General features: G+C 41.8%; 2 protein-coding genes across 4 annotated transcripts in view; one reads left to right on the top strand and one right to left on the bottom strand.

The window, feature by feature from the left end:
• Nucleotides 1–16634, bottom strand: part of RAD17 (RAD17 checkpoint clamp loader component) — a 24545-nt gene extending 7911 nt beyond the window's left edge. For both annotated transcript variants that reach the window (XM_006033004.3, XM_025214755.1), the window contains exons 1-13: nucleotides 16383–16634; nucleotides 14206–14475; nucleotides 13399–13482; nucleotides 11000–11156; nucleotides 10286–10422; nucleotides 9269–9321; nucleotides 9059–9184; nucleotides 8902–8971; nucleotides 8424–8535; nucleotides 3463–3654; nucleotides 2035–2120; nucleotides 1631–1777; nucleotides 1024–1170 (exon numbers count right to left, since the gene is read on the bottom strand). In XM_006033004.3, coding sequence (XP_006033066.1) covers nucleotides 1024–1170; nucleotides 1631–1777; nucleotides 2035–2120; nucleotides 3463–3654; nucleotides 8424–8535; nucleotides 8902–8971; nucleotides 9059–9184; nucleotides 9269–9321; nucleotides 10286–10422; nucleotides 11000–11156; nucleotides 13399–13482; nucleotides 14206–14475; nucleotides 16383–16445 — 1644 coding nt within the window. In that variant the 5' untranslated portion in view covers nucleotides 16446–16634. The remainder of the gene's footprint in view (nucleotides 1–1023; nucleotides 1171–1630; nucleotides 1778–2034; nucleotides 2121–3462; nucleotides 3655–8423; nucleotides 8536–8901; nucleotides 8972–9058; nucleotides 9185–9268; nucleotides 9322–10285; nucleotides 10423–10999; nucleotides 11157–13398; nucleotides 13483–14205; nucleotides 14476–16382) is intronic.
• A 73-nt stretch (nucleotides 16635–16707) lies between these two features.
• Nucleotides 16708–19726, top strand: AK6 (adenylate kinase 6). 2 transcript variants are annotated; one of them, XM_006033003.2, is made up of 5 exons: nucleotides 16708–16861; nucleotides 17292–17384; nucleotides 18632–18690; nucleotides 18790–18935; nucleotides 19467–19726. In XM_006033003.2, exons 1-5 carry the CDS (start codon nucleotides 16834–16836, stop codon nucleotides 19654–19656), a joined length of 516 nt encoding a protein of 171 aa, XP_006033065.1. In that variant the 5' UTR covers nucleotides 16708–16833; the 3' UTR covers nucleotides 19657–19726. The 2 variants fall into 2 exon arrangements, with proteins under 2 accessions (XP_006033065.1, XP_014379855.1); XM_014524369.2 differs by lacking the exon at nucleotides 16708–16861 and adding an exon at nucleotides 16868–17183.
• Nucleotides 19727–23382: the final 3656 nt, after the last annotated feature.

Here is a 23382-nt window from a genome sequence, read left to right as displayed (position 1 = left end):
CACCCAGCACTCTTCCCTGCCTATGCAGGGGGTCAGACTCGATGATCTCAAGCAAATCCCGGGACGTCTCAAGCAAATCCCGGGACGTCTCTCAAGCAAATCCCGGGACGTCATTCTCCCCCTGTACTCGGCCTTAGTGAGGCCGCAGCTGGAGTACTGTGTCCAGTTTTGGGCTCCACAATTCAAAAAGGATGTGGAGAAGCTTGAGAGAGTCCAGAGAAGAGCCACGTGCATGATCAGAGGTCAGGGAAGCAGACCCTACGATGACAGGCTGAGAGCCCTGGGGCTCTTTAGCCTGGAAAAGCGCAGGCTCAGGGGTGATCTGATGGCCACCTACAAGTTTATCAGGGGTGACCACCAGTATCTGGGGGAACGTTTGTTCACCAGAGCGCCCCAAGGGATGACGAGGTTGAATGGTCACAAACTACTTCAAGATCGTTTCAGGCTGGACATAAGGAAGAACTTCTTTACTGTCCGAGCCCCCAAGGTCTGGAACAGCCTGCCACCGGAGGTGGTTCAAGCGCCTTCATTGAACACCTTCAAGATGAAACTGGATGCTTATTTTGCTGGGATCCTATGACCCCAGCTGACTTCCTGCCCTTTGGGCGGGGGGCTGGACTCGATGATCTTCCGAGGTCCCTTCCAGCCCTGATGTCTATGAAATCTATGAAATATGGTAATTGTTGGGTTTACACAAACAATTTGAAGTAGCTTAATTAACCCAAGTCCCAAGGTAACTTTTTTTTTTTTTTGTCTTTAACTTATATTTTAAGGCTAACTCTAAAAATCTTGTTTTTGAAAGTTTCCTTTTGCAAATCACGTTATTTTTTCATTAATAAAAAAAAAATCCAGATTTATTTCCATACATAAATGAAAACCAACATTTTTTTTTAAATCCATTTGCATGTGTACAGTGCTATACCAATATGCTTTTTTTCATATAAAGTTTATCATAAATAGTACTGCAAGTCACTAAGAGAAATTCAGCCACAAAGGATCTCTCCTTAAAATCTGACATATTACCTTTTTATTGATTAGAAACCACTGTGGTTTATGCAAAGGTCGAAAACCCATTCCTCCTTGGCAATGGGCAAAGGCTCGAGCCCTGTTTGAATGAATCACACCTCTTGTAGCTACAGATGCGCTGTACTGCTGGAGAGTAGGTCGTGACTAAAACAAATGAAAGCTTTATCAAAATGTGAAGCAATTGACAGTATAGAAGACTAAGGTGAACAAACACTGCTGTTAATCTGCATTTTTTCTGCATCTGTGCCTGACATTAGATTAACAAGAGAGTACTACCGAAATGAAAGAATAAATGGAATCCATTATTTCATGTAAAGGCATATTCTATAAATTACTTCTAAAATGTATTTGTCAAAATCCTAAAAATGACTACAGGAACATATTAATGAAAAGCACATGAAAAATGCATTAAACTGCATAACACACATCTTTTCTCTACTCTTATAATTTAGGATACATTAACATTTTAATTTTGCCTACATCCTGTGGGCACTTAAATTTCCCTAGTTCAAGGATTTAAATAGGAAAAATCTATTTTTCTTTTGACTATACATTATTAATATGTAGTTTGGGGCATGAAAGTTAAAAGAAACAAAAAACTTACACTCCAGTTACTGCAGAGGAAGTCAGCAGTACTCAAATATTCACTGGCTCTCACAATATCATCTATATCCTTGAAAAATTCTACATAGTTTTGATGAAGGTATAAATTAAACAGGTCTCCATGCATATGCGATTTTTCTACTACATCCTATTTAATAAAAGAAGTACACAAATTAGTTAACGTTCGTGACAGAGTGAAAGAAAAAACACCCTGGTAAATTTTCCTATGTTTGGTTACCTATTACATACACATACATATATCCCTCCTTCAATTTTATTTATATTTTACAGTGAGTGCTGCATTTTTTAACATGCATAAATACTAAGTTATGATATTTTTATTTAAAAAACCAAAACAAAACAAAAAAAAAACCCCAGCATGAAATGATTAATGAAAGCTTTTACCTCTGGTTGAACAAGTAAAGTGTCACGCTCATGTTCTGATAAGTGAGAGGGTAGCTGAGGAGACTCCGAATATGATAGTGGTTCTCCTACAAGTAAACAGTGTTTCAGTCTTTTAACATTACAATCCAAAAACTACATTTGTGCTGAACATTAGCCCAGAAACAAAACAAATTTAAATATAAAGTTCAACTTGTGTGTTGTTGATAACTAGATCAGAGCCAAGTGAGCTATATATATAAATGATTAATTATTTACTAAAATAGAATGATTTGTGATTTATAACAATGGAACCATCAGGCATTTCTTGGCAATTAATAACTACATTAAGAACTGTTAGCTTCTTTTGACAGGACATGGTTTATCAAAGCAGTATTACTTAATTACCCTGCGCTATCTAGTCAGCAATACAAAGTTAATGACATCACAAATCATGCATAATGTAATTACGCAAAATGATTTCCCCCATCTTCCACCCTTTTTCTCATCACCTCTTTGGAACACAGCTTGTGACTGATTACAGCCTTGTTCTACACTACAATATTTTACAGGCCAAACACTAGTTCTCCTGACAGAAGCTGAGTACATTCATATTCAAAGCTCTTTTTAGGTGTCAGAACCCTGTTTCTTGATGGTAGTTAACTCCATCTCTACTAAGTAAAGTCTTTTGCCATCACCTAGTTGCTACAGCTAAGAAACTCCTGCATTTTCTGCTGGCTGATGCAGTCCATCTTTGCAGTTGGGGCCTTCCTAGAGTGCCTGTGCTATGGGGATACAGAGGACGTGTGAACATGTTGCCATACAGCAGTGTTGTTACTGTGCTGTTTTAGCACTTCCTTTTGGAGCGGCAAATGGTGCAATAGGGGCAGTTTTCCCCACTACATCGCCATGCACTATAAGCGGGGAGTACACTGCTACGGCGACTAGCTAGCAATCGCATATAGACCTGCATGATCGCTATGGCGACGTAGCACACTGTACTACAATGTAGTGCATCACTACGGCATGGTTGGGCATAGTGTAGACGTGCCCAGTGAGTACTCTGGCTACCTAGGGATGTCTACAGTCTGGTGGTTGGGCAAGAACTGGCAACAGAGGGCATAAGTATACACAAGGTCCATGCCAAGTGTACATCATATACCTGAGATACTTGGACAACTAGCAACTGCTATTTTATTACTTTAAAAAAGGCTATTGGCAATTGCTGAAGTTATTAATTACCAAACCAGCAGTTTACTTACACAGGAAGCAAGGATTTTTGTGAGGGACATCTTTTATTGGACCAACTGCATGGTTGTGGCAGACTTAACACTTATTTCCTAGAATGATGTGCAACTAAACTAACTCCGCAAACCTAATCACTAGCTACAGAATGTTAGTTGTTTCACAATGAAATCAAGAGGAATAACAGGGTAATAAAAGTTCTCTTACTTTTGCAGTAAAGTATTTTTCCCAGGGCATGGAAAAGAAAGATAGAGGCATCTTTGCCACCAATCGCTTGTACTGCCTTGCTTTCTAAAACATTATCAGACTTCTTTTTCTTCTTGGCTCTAGATGCTATTTCACATTTTAATGTAGAACTCCCTTTATTCCTTGACCATAAGTTTGTCTCTGATGAGCAGTCTATCAATCAAAGCAAAAGGCAACTTACACAAAGGAAGTATTCAGAACAGCAGTAAAACCACTTAAGAAATATTAATCCCATTATTCATTCAGTTGACTGATTTTTCATTTCCAAACAGATCCTCTCTCAGTGGCTTAGAAATTTCTTTGTTAATAATGAAATAGCACACTTATTTATTTGGAGAGCACATGTAGGTAGACTAAATACAAAAAAAATGCATAACTCCTCATAGAAACACCAACAGTATTACTGCTTTACTAATACCAACTTTGTCTTACTTGCTAAAAAAATGTTATATAATATCATAAATGTGTGTCAAATATTCGACTCATGCTGGAATTTGACTGACCGTGTTAATAACAATATTTTAGTTAAATTGCTAAGCCCAGAGATGCCCCCGCCCCTTGCAAATCAGGCATTTAAAAATACTATAATATTATAACTATATGATTGATGGCACTGTGGAGGGTAGGGATAGACATAACATTTAAAGCAGCTGAAAGTGCAGCTGCACTTTGAAGTGTTAACACCCGCCACCCCAACCCAAATAGAGTGTTTCAGCCACGGAGAGATGTACAGTAGGCCTGTGCAAAGCAACTAGTATTTGCTTCAGATTCAGCTGATTCGGGGGATAGCGATTCAATTCGGTGATTGATTCAAATCACTGTCCCAAATCGATTTGGCTGAGTCAATTTGGCTGAATCAGCCCCATCCCCCGCCCACTCTCAATGGCTCCCAGCTCCTGGTTCTTTAAAAAGCCCCCAGCTGCTTTAAAAAGCTCACCAGCTGCTGTCAGGCAGGGAGCGATCCCCAAGCCCCCAGATGCCCCAAGGCTGCTGCAGCAGCTGGTGAGTCCAGGGATTTGTTTAAGAGCCAGGAGCTGGGACAGGTTGGGAGAGCAGGCGGGGGTCAGAGGTGCTCAGGGGGGCTGAGGGAGCAGGCAAGGGATGGGGCCTGGCAGAGGTCCCCCCATGGTCCTCTCCCCCCTCCTCCAGCCCCCCCTACTTAACAGCACAGAGTCTGGGTCCAGCTCCCTGCTGCAGCAAGCAGGAATTGCCCGAATCAACGAAGCTCTCCAAATCAATTTGGAGAGCTTCGAATCTCTCTGCAAAAGATAAGAGTCTCTTTTCTTACAGGTTGGCTGACCTCCTACGTCGGGCTTTACACTAAGTTCAATGGGGGACAGGGAGGCAGGAGATGGAGAAAGTCTAGAACCTACGAACTGCGAGACACACAACAGTATATCCCAAGTAAGTACTAAGGGGCCCATTGGGCATCAGAACGGGGGGACACCAAAGGCACCATTCAGAGGGCTTAAGTGCCTCTATACTAATGCTAGGAGCATGGGGAACAAGTAGGAAGAACTCACACTTCTGCTTGCAGATAATAATTTTGATTTAGTGGGGCTGACAGAAACCTGATGGGACCCTACCCATGACTGGGCGGTACACATTGAGGGCTACAGGTTGTACAGAAGGGACAGAGTAGGGAGGAAAGGGGGTGGGGTTGCTTTCTATGTAAAGGAGCATTATACATCTACCCTAATCAAAATGGGATCAGAGGAGAAAGTTGAGGTATTGTAAGTTAGGATACATGGAGGTTGTGGGGAAAGGGACTTGGTGGTGGGGGTCTGCTACAGACCACTGCACCAAGAAGAAAAGCTAGACTTGGAATTCTTGAGGCAGCTCTCAAAGGCCGTACAGTCTAGGGACGTGGTTATCATGGGGGGACGTAAACTACCCTGACATCTGCTGGGAGGACCAGTCAGCCAAATCCAACTGTTCATGTAGGTTCTTAACCTGTGTGCAGGACCTTCACCTAATGCAGGAGGTATATGGTCCCACTAGGGGGAATGCCTTACTGAACTTGGTGTTGGTTACAGGGGAGGACCTGGTAGGGGAGCTGCAGATTTGTGGTCACCTTGGGGATAGTGAGCACTAATCAATCAAATTCACCATACGGTGTAGGATGGGTAAGATAACTAGTAGGGTGGAAGTGCTTGACTTTAGGAAGGCTAACTTCAGTGTGCTTAGGAGTCTAGACAATGATGCACTGCAGGATAGAAGTACTGTTGAGATGGGAGTCCAGGAAGGGCGGTCGTTCCTAAAGAAAGTGATCCTTTGGGCACAGAGGGAGACTATCCCAGTACGAGGGAAACAGGGGAAAGGAGCCACAAAACTTCTTTGGCTAAACAGGGAAATCCAGAGGAGCTTAAAGGCAAAAAAGAAGGCATATAAGCGGTGGAAGCAAGGGGAAGCTACCAAGGAGGAGTATACCTACTTGGCCCACACCTGCAGGGAGGCAGTGAAAAAGGCCAAAGCAACTACAGAGCTGAGGCTGGCAACACAAATTAAAGACAAGAAAAAGTCTTTTTTTCAGGTATGTAGGGAGTAAAAGGAAGGTGCAGGGCAGCATAGGACCCCTACTAAACAAGTAGCAATTAGTGACAGACAGGGGGGACAAGGATGAGTTTTTCAATGAGATTTTTGCCTCGGTGTTCTTGAACAGGGCTCAAGATAAAAGTCTCTTAATGCGTTCTTAGATGGGCATCGGAGGGACACCAGCCCACCAACTGTCAAAACTGACTTGGCACAGAGTCACTTGGATGGACTGGATGTGTTCAGGTCAGCAGCCTCAGATGAGATGCACCTGAGAGTACTGAAGGAACTGGCCGGTGTCATAGCAGAACCACTGGCACGGCTGTTTGAGCACTTGTGGCACTCGGGTCAGGTCCCAGAGGACTGGAAAAGGGCCAATGTGGTCCCTATTTTCAAGGAGGGGAGGAAGGAGGATCTGAGTAATTACAGGCGAGTCAGTCTCACTTCCAACCTTGGAAAGGTCTTTGAAAAGATTATGAAGGATCATATCTGCGAGTCCAGCGCAAAAAATAATGCAGCAGGGAAACCAGCATGGATTTGTAGCAGGCAGATCATGCCTGACTAATCTAGTTTCATTCTATGACAGGGTCACAAAATGCAGACGCAGGAGTGGAGGTGGATGTTGTTTTCTTGGATTTTAGCAAGGCCTTTGATACGGTATCTCATTCCATTCTCATAAATAAATTAAGAGGCTATGACTTGGATAATTACACAGTCCAGTGAGTGGCAAATTGGCTTAGTGGCCGCACCCAGAGAGTGGTAGTAGACAGGTCAGTATCAACCTGGAAGGATGTGGACAGTGGAGTCCCTCAGGGTTCAGTCCTTGGACCTGTACTCTTCAATATCTTCAGTAACTTGGATGTGTGTGTGAAGTACACTCTGTCCAAGTTTGTGGACGATACTAAATTGTGAGGTGAAGTGCACACTCCGGAGGATAGGGAATGATTGCAGGCAGACCTGGACAGGTTGGAAATGTGGACAGTACACAATAGGATGCAGTACAAAGACAAGTGCAGCGTGCTACACCTAGGGTGCAAAAATATCCAGCACACCTACTGGCTGGGAAGTGACCCTCTCCGCAGCACAGAAGCCGAAAGGGATCTCAGAATCATAGCCGACTCCAAGGTAAACATGAGTCGTCAGCGTGAAGAAATCATCAGCAAAGCTAACTGCACTTCATCGTGCATCAGCAGATGCATGACAAATAGATCCAAGGAGGTGATACTTTCCCTCTATGCAGCATTGGTCAGACTGCAGTTGGAATATTGCGTCCAGTTTTGGTCACCGTACTTCAAGAAAGATATTGATGGACTTGAGAGGGTCCAAAGGAGGGCCACTCATATGGTTAGGGGCTTACAGGACAAGTCTTATGAGGAGAGAATGAAGGACCTGGACCTCTTCAATCTCCGCAAGAGAAGGCTAAGAGATGATCTCGTGGCTGCCTACAAATTCGTTAGGGGAACGCAGCAAGGGATCGGAGATGCTCTGTTCACCAGAGCGCCTCTGGGGTAAAAAGGAACAATGGTCACAAACTGACAGAGAACAGATTTAGGCTAGATATAAAAAACAAACAAACCCTTCTTCACGGTAAGGGTGGCCAAAATTTGGAATGGGCTTGCAAGGGAGGTGGTGCTTTCCCCTACCTTGGGGGTCTTCAAGAGAAGGCTGGATAGGCATCTGGCTGGGGTCATCTGACCCCAGCACTGTTTCCTGCCTAGACAGGGGGTCGGACTCGATGATCCGCTGACCCTGGCATCTGTGAATCGCTTTGGACCTTTTCATTGGTTTCCTGATTCAATTCAGATTTGGACACCAAATCGGGCCAAATTTCCTCCAACTTGAATCAGCACCCGAAGCTTTGCACAGCCCTAATGTACAGCCCTCCTATTTTAACTCCCTCGCTAGAGCTCTGCAAAAATACTGCAGCTACATGCACTGGCATAATCTCCAGCTGTGGGGTGCAACAGGGGGCTGTAATGACAGTGGTGGGGGGAAGCAAAGCAGACTGTCAGTAAACGCTCTTCAGCCCCCACTCTCTTGGAGCATCCTCCTGCTGGCCCAGGAGACTGAAGCCCTATGCCCTTCTGTACCTCTACCAGAAGAGGCAGGGGAGGTGCCCTGGGAGGATAGAGCAGGCACAGGACTATATATAAACTTCAAAATTTAGCTGGCTAATATAAGCAATAATTTTGTAATATTAAGGCATGCGAGGAAAAAGTGCTTAAGCACACTTGCCAAAGGCTTTGTCCTTTTTATCTCTGCTGATAGTACAGGATAATGTGTTTTTTCTTAAAATCCAGTTAAATCAGCATTCTAGACAAGTGAAGAATATCACTGTATCAGAAATGAGGAGAAACTGTGCCAAATACTGAAAAAAGCCTTATACTTACCTTTCAAAGAAGAAAACTGAAGGCTATTTATCGCACTTCTAATATCACCAGAACAGCCTTTGCAAATCAACTCTAAAGAGGTTTTATCAGGGACAGAAATTCTCTCCCCATTCTACAAGAAAAAACAAATTTAAAAGAATTGCATCACTTGAAATAAAGATAATAAAAGTATGCAAATCAGCTTTAATTAGATTTCTAGTGTAGAAATTATTGCTATGCGCAAGGACTTTTACTTTTAATTTTTGTTTTCTGATTTAGCACAGTGTTTTTATAACATGCAGAAGATTTTTCAAGAGAGTCGCTTTGGCTACTAGGCGAAGACTTCCTGCTGGGCTCTGAGTGTTACTGTGGAAAGCCCTTTTGGAAGCCAGGCTCTTCTTCTCTTGTAGTCAAGGAATTAAACCAAAACACTATCAAATAATCAGCCTGAAATGTTTTGAGCTGACCATGTGGAAGTTAAGCAGGCTTTGTAACTTACCATGTTGGCTTCTGCTGTAGTTATTCGATTAAGAACTTTCATCATCATTGTTGGAGCCACAGGGTTGAAACTATCAAATTTTCATGAGAAGTACTGTTAGTTACACTATCAGTTCCATACTTACTCTGCTCAACATTTATTTAGTGAGAGATCTTACCTTATACTAACTATACGTAGTTCTTCTAGAATTTCCTTTGGGAACAGTAACCTGTGGTTGCTGTCTCCACTGAAACTATCCGAGATTATAAACACAAGGGGACATCTACCTGTACGAACAAACTTCCTAAAACACAAAATAAAGGTCACAAATTAGTTTACTAACAGTCATTACAGTTTAGTACCCGTAATAAGCTTACTCAAAACTCACCTCAGAATTTCATGCAAACTGCTACGGTCACGGTAGAACTGGTTAGGTATATCCTATTGAAAAAAAATGAAGCAATGTAATTCAAGTGTATATGTTCTCTGAGGAAGTGAAGGTTATAGTACATTATGTACTTAGAGAGTTTATTTCTACTGAGACTGGTTATAACAAACTACATGTGTGGTTAGGTGAGCTGATAAGTGTGCAATTATTTAAAGAACTCTTCAAATAAACTTGACATAGAAACTTAACATAGAAATCAATAACATACATTTAAGATTCAAGTAAAAGTTACTAAAGGGACCCAGAAAAAATGAGTTTATGGCACTTTTTTTTTTTTTTTTTTAAAAACACAAAAATCTTCCACATTCCCAAAATATTTCTTCTTATTTTCCAAATTAAAAATCTGGGTCTCATCTATTTTGTTTCCTGGAAGATTCTGGAGATTAGAAAAATAACAAATTTGGAGAAAAGACAGACAATACAATCACAGAAGATGATTTTTATTTGAGCTCTTTAAATCCAATTTAAATAGGTGTCAAACAAAAACATCTGGAAACTGACTATATTCTTGGGCCCTTAAAGTAAGAATAAGGCTCATTAACTTGCTAAGACTATGTGAGACCTGTAAGACTGACCTACAACAAAACAGCAGGAGTAGGCTTTATATTTACAGTTTTGATATGTGTAAAAACGAAAAACAAAGAGAATTAAAGCATTAAATAGAAAATCTTCCAGGACTTGTTTATATACAAAATACCAAGGTGGTAGTAACTTCCCTTTCTGGTCAATTCTAAAGCAATGCATACTCAGGGATGCTCCTCTTCAATATTGCTTTGAATTTTCTTTTGGTAGTATGCAACTTATGCTGTAAACTCCAATCAAATACTCACATGGGTAATTAAACAGAATTTGGTCTGCTACATTAAAAGTTCCAGCCAGGTCTTTCAGTTCTGGAGGGAGTGCAGTACACCAACCCTTTCACAAAGACCCTGCCTCCCACCCCCAAAATTCACTTACTTCAATAAGAATAAGCTTTATATCAGTCTCAGTGGATTCCCCAAGCATCTGAAGTCTGCTATATTTATTTGCTCTTAACAAAAAGTCTTGAAAGAGTGTTGCCTGGGCTTGACTAGGAAGTATATGGAAACTTGATTCTGAGAAAAAAAATAAAAATATACATTTCATGTTACATCACATATTATATAAACACTATTAGAATTAATGCATCCTCACTGGTACATTCTGTCAGTAGCTACTGCACAGTAATGGTCAAATACACTTCTCAAATATATTCTAATTCATTGTTGAAAAGTAAAGTTTATGCCAGAACAGAAAACTTGGCAAAGGGTTCTTTAATTCTATTTCAGTTTCTCCTGCAAGGTTTAAGTGGTGCCCAGGACATTAAGGAGGCCCCTCTCTAATGCAATGAATTTCACCCAGTTCTGGGGATAAGTCCTTAAAAAAATACATTCAAACAAAAAGCTTTAAGCAGAATATTTGTATTAAATAGTTTTACATATCATTATGAGGACTTAATTTGACTTTGTCTCTAGCCTGATTTTGATATGCAATCTTTAAGCCAACCATGATTGAGCACCTAATCTTTCGGAAGGACAAATTCAAATTAAATTTCATTTAATGTTTTTATATGTTATAGAGCTTTAAAGCTGACAAGCTACAGGAGTAGTTGGAACACAGCAATAGCCAACCCCTGCCCCCCAAAAAACTCACCCTGGTTAAAACTTTCCTTGAAATCTTCTTTTGTAAAATCTAGAGATACTGGGTTGATCCATTCATGCACCTGAATACCAAGATCTTGAACTAATATTTGTACAGTTGCAGTCTTTCCACAACCTGGAGGACCGGTTAAGAGTAAAACAGAACCACCCTGAAACAAAAGCAACACCATTAACCAAAACTAGTAAGGGCCTTGAGATGAAGTGCTGGGTTACCGGTTCCGTGGTTTGAGAACAACTTTACTGTTTTATCATTCAGGGAAATCTACTTAGGTCCAACTTACAAATGCAGATTGATTTTTTTTTTTTTTTTTTTTTTTTTACAAGATTCCTGTTCTTACTGAATGCCATATTAGATACCAACAAAACTGGTATCACATCTCTCCCCAGTACAAGGACAACAGAGGATCATTTCTATAAGTAGCTCCCATTCAAACGAGCAACTTAGAACAGGTGACAAGCTGATGCCAGGGAGGAACAATTCAACTTTATTCACCAGCAGACAAGGAGGCTGGAGCAGGAGAACAAAGAAACCAGGTGTTAGTATTTGAAAACTCAAGGAACTCCCTGTTGGGAGGAAAGAACACAGGCAAAAATTTTAGAGGTAAAGAGAACCTTTTTGACTGCAGGACCAGGCAAGGCTGTTAACTGCAAAAGTCAGAAAAAAAGTCTCCTTAATTTAGAACTAAAATCTGGCTGGGAGCACTGGAGTCCTAAAAGGGAACTTATCATTCTTGAGCATTCTTTGGATTTGGATGAGGGGTTGTTAGTTGTAGCCATGTTGGTCTAATGACATAGGCAGGCAGGTTTCTTTCAGTAGATGTGATCTCTTTTATTTGACCAACTAAATACTTGGAAAAAAAGTTCTTTGCAAGCTTTTGGGCACAAACACCCTTCTTCAGGCATTGGGAGACTCGGCAACAGAATCTCCTACTGCCTGAAGAAGCGTTTGTGCCCGAAAACTTGCAAAGAACATTTTTCCAAGTATTTAGTCGCTCAAATAAAAGATATCACATCTACCCAAAGAACCTTGCCTGCCAAGAATGATGAGGAAATTTAGACACCAATTCATATGCTGGCATTTGTGTTCTGCCTAGACCCATGCATCTTCCAAGTTTTCTACAACAAAGAATGACTTAAGGACCTAAGCATAAATCTGTGTTTATTTGCTTCAACTATCACATATCTCTGATGAAACAAACTATAAGCCAGAGGATCTAAAAGGCTAGAGCTATGGGAATGGTCTGTTTCAGCTACTGGGGACAGTGAACTGGCACTAGTCTCAAGACCTAGGCAACTGGTTTGTGAAATGGGACCTAGACAGGATTGGTGCCCCCAGAGTATGCTTATATACTTGAAGCCAGAGGCAAGTACTTTGATTCTGCTCAAGCTCAGCAAATCAAAAGCACAGGTCCAGCACTGGGATCCAACCACCACATCCTGGAGACAGTCTAGAAAGCAGAGCTTCACAGTAGCTGTGAAATGCTTATTTTCAGTATTAAAAATACACTATTAAAACTTGATCAAAATGGAAAATATTTGTATATATGTGTTTCTCCTCACTCACTGAATAATACAAAAACCTCAATCACTTCACATCAATGTGACTTTGCTATTATATACTTATAACTAGGCAGCTATAGAACTGATCTGCAAAGCAGAAAATACAATTTTGCTACAATTCAGAAGGAGAGGGTAAAAAAAAAAAGGAATAAGCATGTGCAACCTTGCCATTTTAGAATTCTGAACCAAATGGCCCACAGTTAGCAAATGCATAAGTTCACCTAGCAAGAAGCAATTCAGATGTATATGTTTTTAAAAACGCCAGTGACAGATTACAGAACCCAGTGTCAGCAATATTATTTTGCTATAACTGGAGACACTGACAATACAGTGTCAGGGGGAAAAAAACATCCTTTTACAACAACCAGTTCTAGAAAAGCAATTTTGTTTTATGAAATTCAAAGCTAGTTCTTTCACCCAATCACAGAAGTTCAAGAGCATACAGCAGGCCTTAAATGTACCTTTGCAATCCTGTAATTTTCAATGATGTTGCAAAATGGTGAAAACTGATAAAAAACTAATGAAATACCTAACCAATGAAGCAGGAGGAATATAATATAGCCATTCCTTTCAGAAGTACAAGGACCGAAGGGATGTAGGAACAACGAGTTTTAAATGTAAACTTCTAGCCTACGTTCTCAGAATTCTTCTACCAGCATATACTACCAGAGAAGCTTCTTATACTCTACAACATCCATTCTGTTTCAATAACCCTACTACAAGAACATGGATAAAAACATCTCTAGAGTATTTTGTACACTTACTTAAGATGAATTCTTATAACTTTGTTATTGGCCAGATATTTAAAAAAAACCTATGCATTAGCATTACCTGCTTTGGTTGCCTTTCAAATATTTGAGATTTTAACCAGGTTTCAACTTCTTCAACCTTCTTCTTATGCACAGCAAGATCACTCTAGAACAAGGAGAAATTACATGAAATGTATATCTAACTGTGGATTTTAGGTGGTTTTATTGATATAGTTCAGGAATAGCATTCATGTTTGCAGAAATGCTAAACAGGAAATCTGTATCTAATTAATCTTGACAATTTTAAAAAATCCTAATCGCAGCAATTAAAGATAATCTAGCACGTATTTATTTCCTCCTCTTCCTTCAATTGTCAGCTTTCAAATGTCCAAGAAGAAAATGAGTTTTGCAATAATCTCAGAGATACAAGTTTATTTGCTATTTACAAGCCTACATCATCATTTCAGGAAAGCATCATTCTAAAAGCATAAAAATATTTGAAAAAGTTAGCATGATTTTTTGCTAAGCTTTTCTGCAAATTTGTATACTTTCAACTCATTTATTTGTTTTTGTCCATAGATGAAGTATTTTTAGGTTAAACACCTTGAAGATGCAATTTATACTAATTGTTCATTTCACTAAGTGATCCAATTCTGTGGGATAGATAGTGCATACACTCTTTTGAAACACACCAGTAACAGTACTTCAGCAAATAAAGAACTGGTATAATCTGCTAATACTGCAGACTGTGCTCTGATGGAATAAGCCACAACATTTAGAAACTGCATCTGGGTAGGACTAGTTAGTAGAGAGCAAGGAACATTAAAAGTTACACCAAGATGTTTTTATGGTTTTTATCATACAAGCTGAAATTCTAACAGTTTTATACCTGAGTTTCTGGTTTGTATTTATCCACCCATGGTTCATTTTGAGATTGGTTTTGATTTTGTTTGGCTCGATTACAAATCTGATGTACTGAAGATGCCTTTCCCTTCTTTCTGGCAAGAACTATGTTTTTGCTATTTTCTGGCATAGAGAAATGATCTTTTCTCTTCTGAGACTGCTTGACTTTCCCAGGTAATTTCACAGGAGGGGTACTTGAGGAGGTATCTGTGTTCCCAAAGAAATCATCAAATGAATGTGCCAACCAATCTGTTCCCTAAGAACAAAAAAAAGCACGTTAAAAGGTAAATGCTAGACGATTTAAATGTTATGCTTTTTATTACTTACAGTTGACTATAGATAATGTGCCATTTCTACCAGATAAATCTGTCTCTAGAAGATTTTCATCAACAACCAACTTTTATACAGCCATGAAATTGCTATCATATAAATATCACATGTGGAAAACTGAGAATTGAGGTTATAAACAAACAATGGCACTTCTTACCCTTAATGAAGTTCTAGAATGAAATACCCTATGCATCCCAACAAAATCAACAGGCTTTCTAATACATGGCCTCATACTTGTCAGCATGCTAGTACAGGAAATTGCAGCAGTTCACTATTCTCAAATTAAAAGAAAAACAAGGCTCAGAGTGAGTTAAAAATAAATGTGGCCACAGTAGAGAGACCCTTGTGTTAACTTTGTTCTGCTTAATTTTACACTGCCTCTGTACTTTGGTTGTTTTTTGGGGGTATTATACTGACATTTGTATATATTGTGATTAAATTTCCATAAGTAGGATGCAAAGGTAAGGAACATGGAAAAGAAGGTTTTGTCAGCAAAATAAAAAAAACCCAAAGCTTTATAAGATGGAGAGGCATTAGAACCAATATGACACGGGTAGGCAACCCACAGGACACACACCCGAGCGTGGCACGTGAAGGCATTTTGCTTGGCACTTGCACCTCAGGGAAGGGGCTGTGGTTGTGCAGCCACCAGAGCCATCCCTAGGGGTGTGCAGGGCCCAGGGTATACCAGCCTGCATGAGGATGGGGGGGCAAGCGGCCAGACTGGCAGAGTGTGGGGGTGGTGGGTAGCTGGAGCTGACAGAGCGTACACCGGGGGGGGAAGCAAGTGGCCGGAGCCGAGGGAGCGCAGGGTGGCAAGTGCCCTGGCTGCCACAAAAAGGATCAGGTCCCTTGCAGGCGTCTGCCCCTGGCACACCAACTTCTTATACGTCAAGGTTGCTACTGTTTTTTGCATTCTGCCCAAAAACGTTGCTGACCCCTGTATTGTGAGATCACGTGTTGATATAAATTCTGAAACAGAATCTTGTGAAAATGGGTGGAATCCAGTCATGTATTTTACAGAAGGCACACAGCCCTGCCAATAGTTATGGGCAATATGCTCTGAGTAATCTTTGACAAAATATTATGCCCAGAATCAGGCAAAGGAGGATCTTGAAAATGGCTCTGCCAATTATCAATTCACAGTGCAAGTTGATTTCTCTTGTGACCCAAGAACCAAAAGGCATTTCTGAACCAAAATCGCTCAAGTTTCAATCCTGTCATTTCAAGCACAGCTGTTTTGGTAAAAGCAACTGAAAGGTTTTGTTTTTATTTTAAAGATGGGGGAGGGGGACGACCCACACGTTTCAAAACCTTGAACACTGCACCGAAATTGAAACTTTGTCCTCCAGAGAGCTGTCATTTTAGTTCATTTTTTTCTTTTTTGGGGGGAGAGGGGGCAGACAGAGACTGTCTTTCAAGCTAAAAGACCTTTTAAAAGGCTGGCTCTAAGCACCAGTAAGGGAAGTGATAGTCATGCAGAAAGCAGATTATAAAAAGCATTCAGTACCTCAGCTGGTCTGAGCCTTAACACATACTACAGACTTGCACAGAGAATGAAAACCAGGCAAGGAGTGAGATACAGAAACTATTCCAAGAGCACACTGAGAAATCACAGAGGGAAAGAAAAAGAAATCTTCTCCTCCTTCCCTTCATGTCTGGCCCGTGACTACATCCCGACCTGGCCCCGGTTCACATATGCGGGTGAATCCCAAGTGACGTTTCAGCTAGTTGCCTTGCACCACTCGTGAGCCAGCAGCACCGCTGGCCGGGACAACGGAGGGAGCCTCTCTGGCCTTTCCTGCTCCAAACCGCGGATCATTCGCCACCTACCTGGACTGCGGCTGGTTTTCTTCCGGAGGAGTTTTTGGACATCATCAATCTGCCTTGCCCCATGCGCTGCGTCCCCTGCAGCGCCTCAGCCCCGCCACCTGGAGCCGGGGGGCAAAAAAAGCAACAAAACTTCCGTTTTCCAGGGAAAAACACTAGCCCAGCGGGGCAGGGAGGCAGGTCACCGCACGGGACGGTATAGCGGGCCGAGCACGGCTTATCTTCCCCAGCGCCCAGAGAGAGGAGCAGGGCCGGGCGGCGCGGGGCCGGCCTTGCGGCGGTGCTACCTCTGGGGGCGGGGTCGTGCGGCGGCCGACTGCAGCATAGGGCTGCCAAAACCGCGCCTGCGCGCCTCGCCCCACCGCGCGCCGGTGACGTCTTTCGCGTGCGCCTCAAGGTGGTGGAAGCCCCCGCGCACGTGTTGCTACGGTGACGGCGCTCTCCTTGCGGCGGCATGAAACGGCCAAACATCCTGCTGACAGGTGCGGGGCGGGAAGCGGGGGCGGAGGTATCCGTCTGGCCGCAGCACCCCCGCGGTCCGCAGGAGCCGCTGCCGGCGCTGAGTGACTCGCAGGAGACTCCCCCTGGGGCGTGCTTGGAGCTCCCCTGTATGGAGCAGACTTCCCCTGCCCCTCGCTGAGGCGGCTCCGGCTCGCAGCCCCCCGCCCTCCTGCTTCTCTTCACGCCCTGCGCTCCTTTGATAATAGCTTCATACGGGTTCAGATATCCCTGGAGGAAAATCTGCTTAGTTGCTTTTGTGGTTCCCTTTGCTCTTTTGAAGTCACTGGAGCATCATTGTCCCTGGTTCGTTAGCAAGTTTCCTGTGGCACCTGCACATAGTATAGTGCTGTGTTGCTGCATCGGTATTGTTTAAAGTACTATGACTTCATGTTTTTGTGATGCATCTCCTAGGTACACCTGGTGTAGGAAAAACCACACTGGGCAAGGAGCTTGCCGCAAGAGCAGGGCTGATGTACATCAATGTGGGGGACCTGGCAAAAGAAGGTGAGTTGTATTTATGACAGTATGTCCCAGTAGAGCTCTTATTAGCTACATATAAAACGCGGGGGATATCTAGATACTGACTGAATGTATGTGAATTCTTTTAAGAGAACTACTTGCTTGGATTGGTTAAGGAGAGCTCATGTACAGTGACTTCTGTTGTGATAAACACCAGCTTTGTGCTCATGTTGATGTTAACACAAAAATACCCCATGTTTTCCTTGCTTAAATAAACAGATAGGTAGTTACTCTTGTTAATAGCTCTGTCCATCATTTTGAGTGTGTTAACAAGAGCAGTTCAGACCAATGCCCGCTACAATTTTTTTCCTCCCGAGTTTCCCCCTCAAACAATCTCTGGTTTCTCCTTTCCCTCCTCCCCAAATGTTACTTAAATTTTCAGTGCTGATAAGGTAATTAGAAGAGTGGGGTGATAGAAAATGAGGGGTTTTTTCATAGGTTTTTATGGCAGTCCATGCTCATCCTCCTTCATCAGCCTGAGAAGGAGGCAGAGTTGGCTGTTGTTATTTTGTTTTCTTATTTCATACAAGGGATATAAGAAAAACTGACGCAGAACAATAAAGCACTAGAGTCAGAAAATGCTATGATCAAGATTTGATGCGTACTTTCTCCTCTATTCCTTTACAAATGTGCTTTATGTTAATGATATGAAAAATGTTAGTTCACATAATACAGGCATTTTCAGTGCCCTTAAGACCCTGTTGTAAATCTCCCATTCGTTTGAGGGTTCCTGGTGGTCACAGTCGTGTCATGACATTGACATGGTGTATGCATAAGACAGAACCTGACAGATTTAGATGACTGATCAGAGCCTGTCTAATCAAAAGGACTACTTAAAGAAGTGAGGATTGTTACTTAAGGCCTTAAGAAAACCAGGAGACAAACACATGGAGGATGTTGCCCACATCTTTTTAAAGGTGTAGGGTGAGCAGTTGGTCTTACTATGTTGGCCACCCTTAGCCAAGTTCACTTTCTTGCTTTGCCCACCCATTTAACTTTGCAGTGTGGAGACATATTTTAGTAGTAAATGGCTTGTAGTAGGAAAAGTTATTTTATGTTCAAGATAATGCTGTTCTTGATGTTTATGCTTTTTGTGGGAAAGAATAGTACATAGTGACTTTTAAGGGGTCTAAAATATTGGCATTTTATTTGTCAGTGTATGATTGTTATAAATATATTTCTAAATTACTACTGTTGCCCTGCAAACTGCATATATTATTTTTTTCCTTTAGGGGAATTATATGACGGTTTTGATGAGGAATATGAATGTCCAATTCTGGATGAAGACCGGGTAAGTCCGACTTCAGACTTGTCCAACTTATGTTTGTTGCTCATTTGTAACTCCAGATAAGGTTTAGCTAGCTTTTACAGGCCTTTGTTTCTTTGGTAGGTAATTGACGAGCTGGAAGACAAAATGAGTGAAGGTGGAATTATTGTTGATTATCATGGCTGTGACTTCTTCCCAGAACGGTGGTTTCATATAGTATTTGTACTTCGTACTGAAAATTCGTTTCTATATGACAGGCTTGAAAGCAGGTAGGTCAGTACAGTAAAGGAAAGACACTGTGAGTATGAACAGATGCTAATTTCTGGCAATTGAAATTTATGAGAAAATCATTCATTTCCTATTTCTGAGAAATTTCTACTGCTATAAATCCTTTCAGAAGAAGGACCAGTACAGGCATTCAGCCTACAGCCATCCCTTCCACTGCTCCCTGGGCCTTCCCCAGAGCAGGGCAAATGCCAGGTGTTCATTCTTGTGAAAGAGAGTCTCTTGTGGGGGAGAGCTTCCAGGTTGATACCTGGTATCAACCAGGAAGATCTTTCTGCTGGAGGGGACATATTTTCTCTGGGAGAAATTTGAGTGCTTGCACACTCCGAATTTCTGCTGGAGGAGTGGTGATTCTCTTAGTAGAAATGTAGGACCTGTATGCAGCCAGTATTGTCTGGCAGCTTCACAAAAGCTGCTGGGGGATACAAAATTTTAGTATTGTATAAAATGATTATATTGAGTCCTCTTTTTATTTGTATATCTAAACAATTACGGCTTTGGGGGGTTTTTTCCAGAGGGTACAAAGGGAAAAAACTACAAGACAACATTCAATGTGAAATTTTTCAGACGATTTATGAAGAAGCCATGTTATCTTACAAAGAAGAGATTGTACACCAGTTGCCCAGCAATACACCAGAGGACCTAGAGCGGAATTTAGATCAAATTACACAGTGGATCGAGCAGTGGATGAAAGACAACAACTAAAACTTGAGGAGAAAATAACTTAAGATATTTCGTGGATCTTCTGCCCATTCAATAAATGACATTCATAATTCTTGCTTAGTAAATTAACTTTTCCATTTATATTTTAGTCTATATAAGGTGGAAGCTAGAAGAAAACATCTACCCATCATACCAGTGAGGCTGTAGAAGAGCTTCCGAGGAGGAATATTGGGAGAAAAAAAAAAAAAAGAATCGGCTTACAGTGAAGCTGGCTAGTTTATAAAAAAAGGATTATATAATATGGTAGTTTGCAATAGGAAGGGGCATGAGGTCCCTTCCAGCAGGTCTCTTCCAGCCCTATATTTCTGAGGAGTAACCAAAAAATAGTGTTATTTTTCTCTTTGAGAAAATGTAAGAATCTGAAGACTGATCGTAGTGAGGAAATGTCAGTTGCTAAAAGATGAATTAACATACTGAGAGGGGTGCAGTATATTGTAGAGGATGTCAAGAGCACAAATTGACTATTTAAAAGAAGAAAGCTTAGTATGTTAATAAAGTGAAGCTCTTATAATATATTTTAATGTATGTTTATGGTGGAGGTAAGTGATATGCTGATTTTACAAGCAGTTTTTAATTGCTTAGGTATCTAAAAGCTTCAGAAACTTTGAGATGGGGGAATATATCTTTAAGCATTTCTTGTATTTTACAGTAAAATAATAAAAGATCTCCCTTTTGACAGTAATTTGACAGTATTTGCAGTACATTATTTTGTAGAAATTATGTATGAGTACCTAAAGAGGAGTTACAGTGAAAGCTGAATTAAATGTTCATGGTTCACCCATTCTGGTGACCCATAAAATCTGCGTTCCTTCAAACCTTTGTCCCTATTATTGTACTGCAATATGCATTGTCATTTTTTTTTTAAATCTAGAAAAGTGTTAGGCTCTTTGGCTATTATTTAAAGATTTTTATCAAAATCAGTTTCCATGGATGCAGACAAACCATCTTAGTGGACATTTAGAGATCAAGATCTCTGAAGGAGGCTATTGTTTAATGTTGGGTGGATTTGCCTTGTATTTTTTCACAGTAGTCATCTGAGCCAGATCCTACAAGTTGTACTTCCACTGAACTCAGTGGGACCATTGCTTGCCTACAGACTGAAATACTTGGGATCTAGGAGGGACAATGGAACCGTTGAGTGGCTTCAACTTAGCATCTGCAAATTTAGGGAAATATTTTAACAATCTTAACAAACTGTTCATATAGAAGTACTATAATTAGGGATGTGCCAACTTCGTGATTTTACATTTTTTGCAGAAGCTGCGAATTGGTAGGTCCTTAGTAAAAAAAAAAGCCAGGTCCCTGCGAAAAAGTGCAGGGACAGCAAAAAAGCTCGAAAACAGCTAGCAAGTTGGGGGAAAAAAGGTGGGGGAAGAGGGAGTTGAAAACGGAGAAGTTCTGGTGTCCTGAAGCACAAGGCCAGGGAGGGAGAAGGAAAGGGGAAATTTTTCACTGCTGAGTGCAGCCGGGCTCCCCCCACATCTGGTTGAGGGGCTGCAGAAGTCTTGCTCCACCCTGGAGATTGACAGATGGCCATTATCAATCTCCAGGGAGGGGTGGGGCTTCTGGGACCCCTTAGCCAATCAGAGGCGTGGAGGGGCCCTGCTGCGCTCTGCCACAAAAATCAACTGGTGTGGTGCAAAATCAGGGGAGCAGACCCCCATGAATTAGGTAGGTCCCCAACTATAAGGTTTTGTATATGCATCCATGATGAGATGCTTATTTACTTGAAGTAGATAATTCAAAGATAGTAATATGGCCAAATTTCTCTCTGTTTCTGCCTCTACTACAGATTTCCTGTGTAGTCTTGGACAAGTCACTGTTCTTTACTATACTTCCAGTTCCCTATATGCAAAATGAGAATAACACTTCTACCTTGCAAGTGTAGTGTGAAGCATTATGAAAGTGTCTGTATCGCACTTAGCAGATACCTTAAGGTTCTTTAATCTATATCCGGACTTCAAGCCTTCTAGATACTGTTCTTTCCAGTGTTTATCAATGCTGCTTCTTAATTGTGTAGAGAAGAGAGAACCTTTTGAACTCTGTTTTTCTGCCTGATTCTTTTCTGCCATTCAACCTTAGATCGCCTGTGAAGGAAGGAGTTGAATTTGTGGCAGTGCAGCCTATCAACCAACAGTCTGGCCTGACAGCATTTTTTTATTTGGAAGTATAATTAAAAATATATATGCTCATAACATGAAATACAGCATACAAGTCCTTATGTACCACTTTGAAAAATTGCCTCTTATTACCTCTGTATGTTGAACACCAAGCATTGCTTTTCATTTACCTCTTGTCTTGGGGATCCAGGACAGAAAAACTTGATAATGGAATTGGTCTGAACATTGGATCAAGAGCAAGTGGTCCCATCATTCATAAGAAGGCAGGGTAGAAGTGCACCTTGTAGGCTGAATTTTGGAGAGAGTGAAGCACAACTTGTGGGACTAGGGATGGGGGGTCACCTGGAGTCCCTTGTGTGTGATATTCATTTGTTCACATCTGGTCAGTCCACTGAACAAGTTGGTCTATAAGGTGCATCTCTACCCTGATTTGAGGCTAAACATCTTTCTCAGTGAGTTGCTTTTCAGGGTGATTGTTTGAATGAGAAAGGAGGGGGGCACAACTAATTTAGGCCCCTGCTACATCTATGCAATTAATTGGCAAATGGGCCATCAATTTAGAGGGGCCATGGTGCAAAGTCATGATATTCAATTAACTGGCTAATCTCCCATAAAGGTAGGCCATCAGGACAGGCTCATGACTGGCCAGTACTAACAGGACGCAGCCAGCTGGAGCAAGTGTAACACCCCCCCAGGTTTTCCAGAGGTGGAAACGTTCGTATATGGGCATGGGGTGGCGACATTAGTCAGGGAGGCACGGAAAGGGGAAGGAATAGCAGGGAAATGGGCAAAGTACTGGGGAGGCAGAGTTCTGAGGGCATGGGGGATATTCAGAGAAAGGTGGACAGGAATGTGGGCAGGAAAACCATCGCAGCACGTGGATAGGCTGGTGGTATTCGTCAGGGCAAAGGGTTTTGTCAAATTGGGGCTGGAAGGACTACAAAAAGCAAGGGTGATTTTCAACACAATTAGGGAGAAAGATGGGTTAACAGACAGGGATTTGGCATGGGAACAGGTGAGAGGTGTGTGGAAGGGAATAGAAGATGCAAGGTGGAAAGGGATTCATAGGGAAATAGCGTGGTGTATAGTTAGGCGGGTGCTATCAGTCAGGGAAGTACTACGCCGATGGGGGCTGGTGAGATCAGTGGAGTGTCCGAGGGAGTTCTGTACGCAGGAAGAAACGGTGCATCACGTTTTTTGGGAGTGCACGTTTGCAAGAAGGGTGTGGGGAAGAGTAGGGACATTTCTAAGGGCGATAGGGTGGGCACAGGGGGTTTCATATGAAAGCGCAGTGTACGGACTGGTAAAACGAGAGAGGCAATGGGAAGTACGGGTGATCTTCATGGGAATGAGGGTGGCATTATGGAAAATGAGATGTTTGTTGGTAAGGAAGAGGGTATACTTCACACAAAGGGAATGTGCACAGCTAGGGTATTATGAGATTAAGGATTACATAAAGGGAAAGGGAGAAAAGGGCGAAGGGAGTAGGGTATGGCAAGGCATTCGGTGGCAGGAATTATTTCAGCCGGCCGGGATAGGGTAAGGGTAGGGGAAGAAAAGGAGAGAGAGAAGAGAAAGGAAAAGCATC

This window comes from Alligator sinensis, unplaced genomic scaffold (genome assembly GCF_000455745.1).
Source record: "Alligator sinensis unplaced genomic scaffold, ASM45574v1 scaffold541_1, whole genome shotgun sequence".
Taxonomy (NCBI): Eukaryota; Metazoa; Chordata; order Crocodylia; family Alligatoridae; genus Alligator; species Alligator sinensis.
The sequence above is the reverse complement of the archived record's forward strand: the minus strand, read 5'-3'. Positions and strand labels throughout refer to the sequence as shown.

Excerpts from the sequence above, each read along its gene's own strand:
- AK6 (XM_006033003.2), top strand. The coding sequence starts at position 16,834 with ATGAAACGGCCAAACATCCTGCTGACAG. Across the intron at positions 16,862-17,291 it reads GCCAAACATCCTGCTGACAG|GTACACCTGGTGTAGGAAAA; the intron begins GTGCGGGGCGGG and ends TGCATCTCCTAG. Across the intron at positions 17,385-18,631 it reads GGGGGACCTGGCAAAAGAAG|GGGAATTATATGACGGTTTT; the intron begins GTGAGTTGTATT and ends TTTTTCCTTTAG.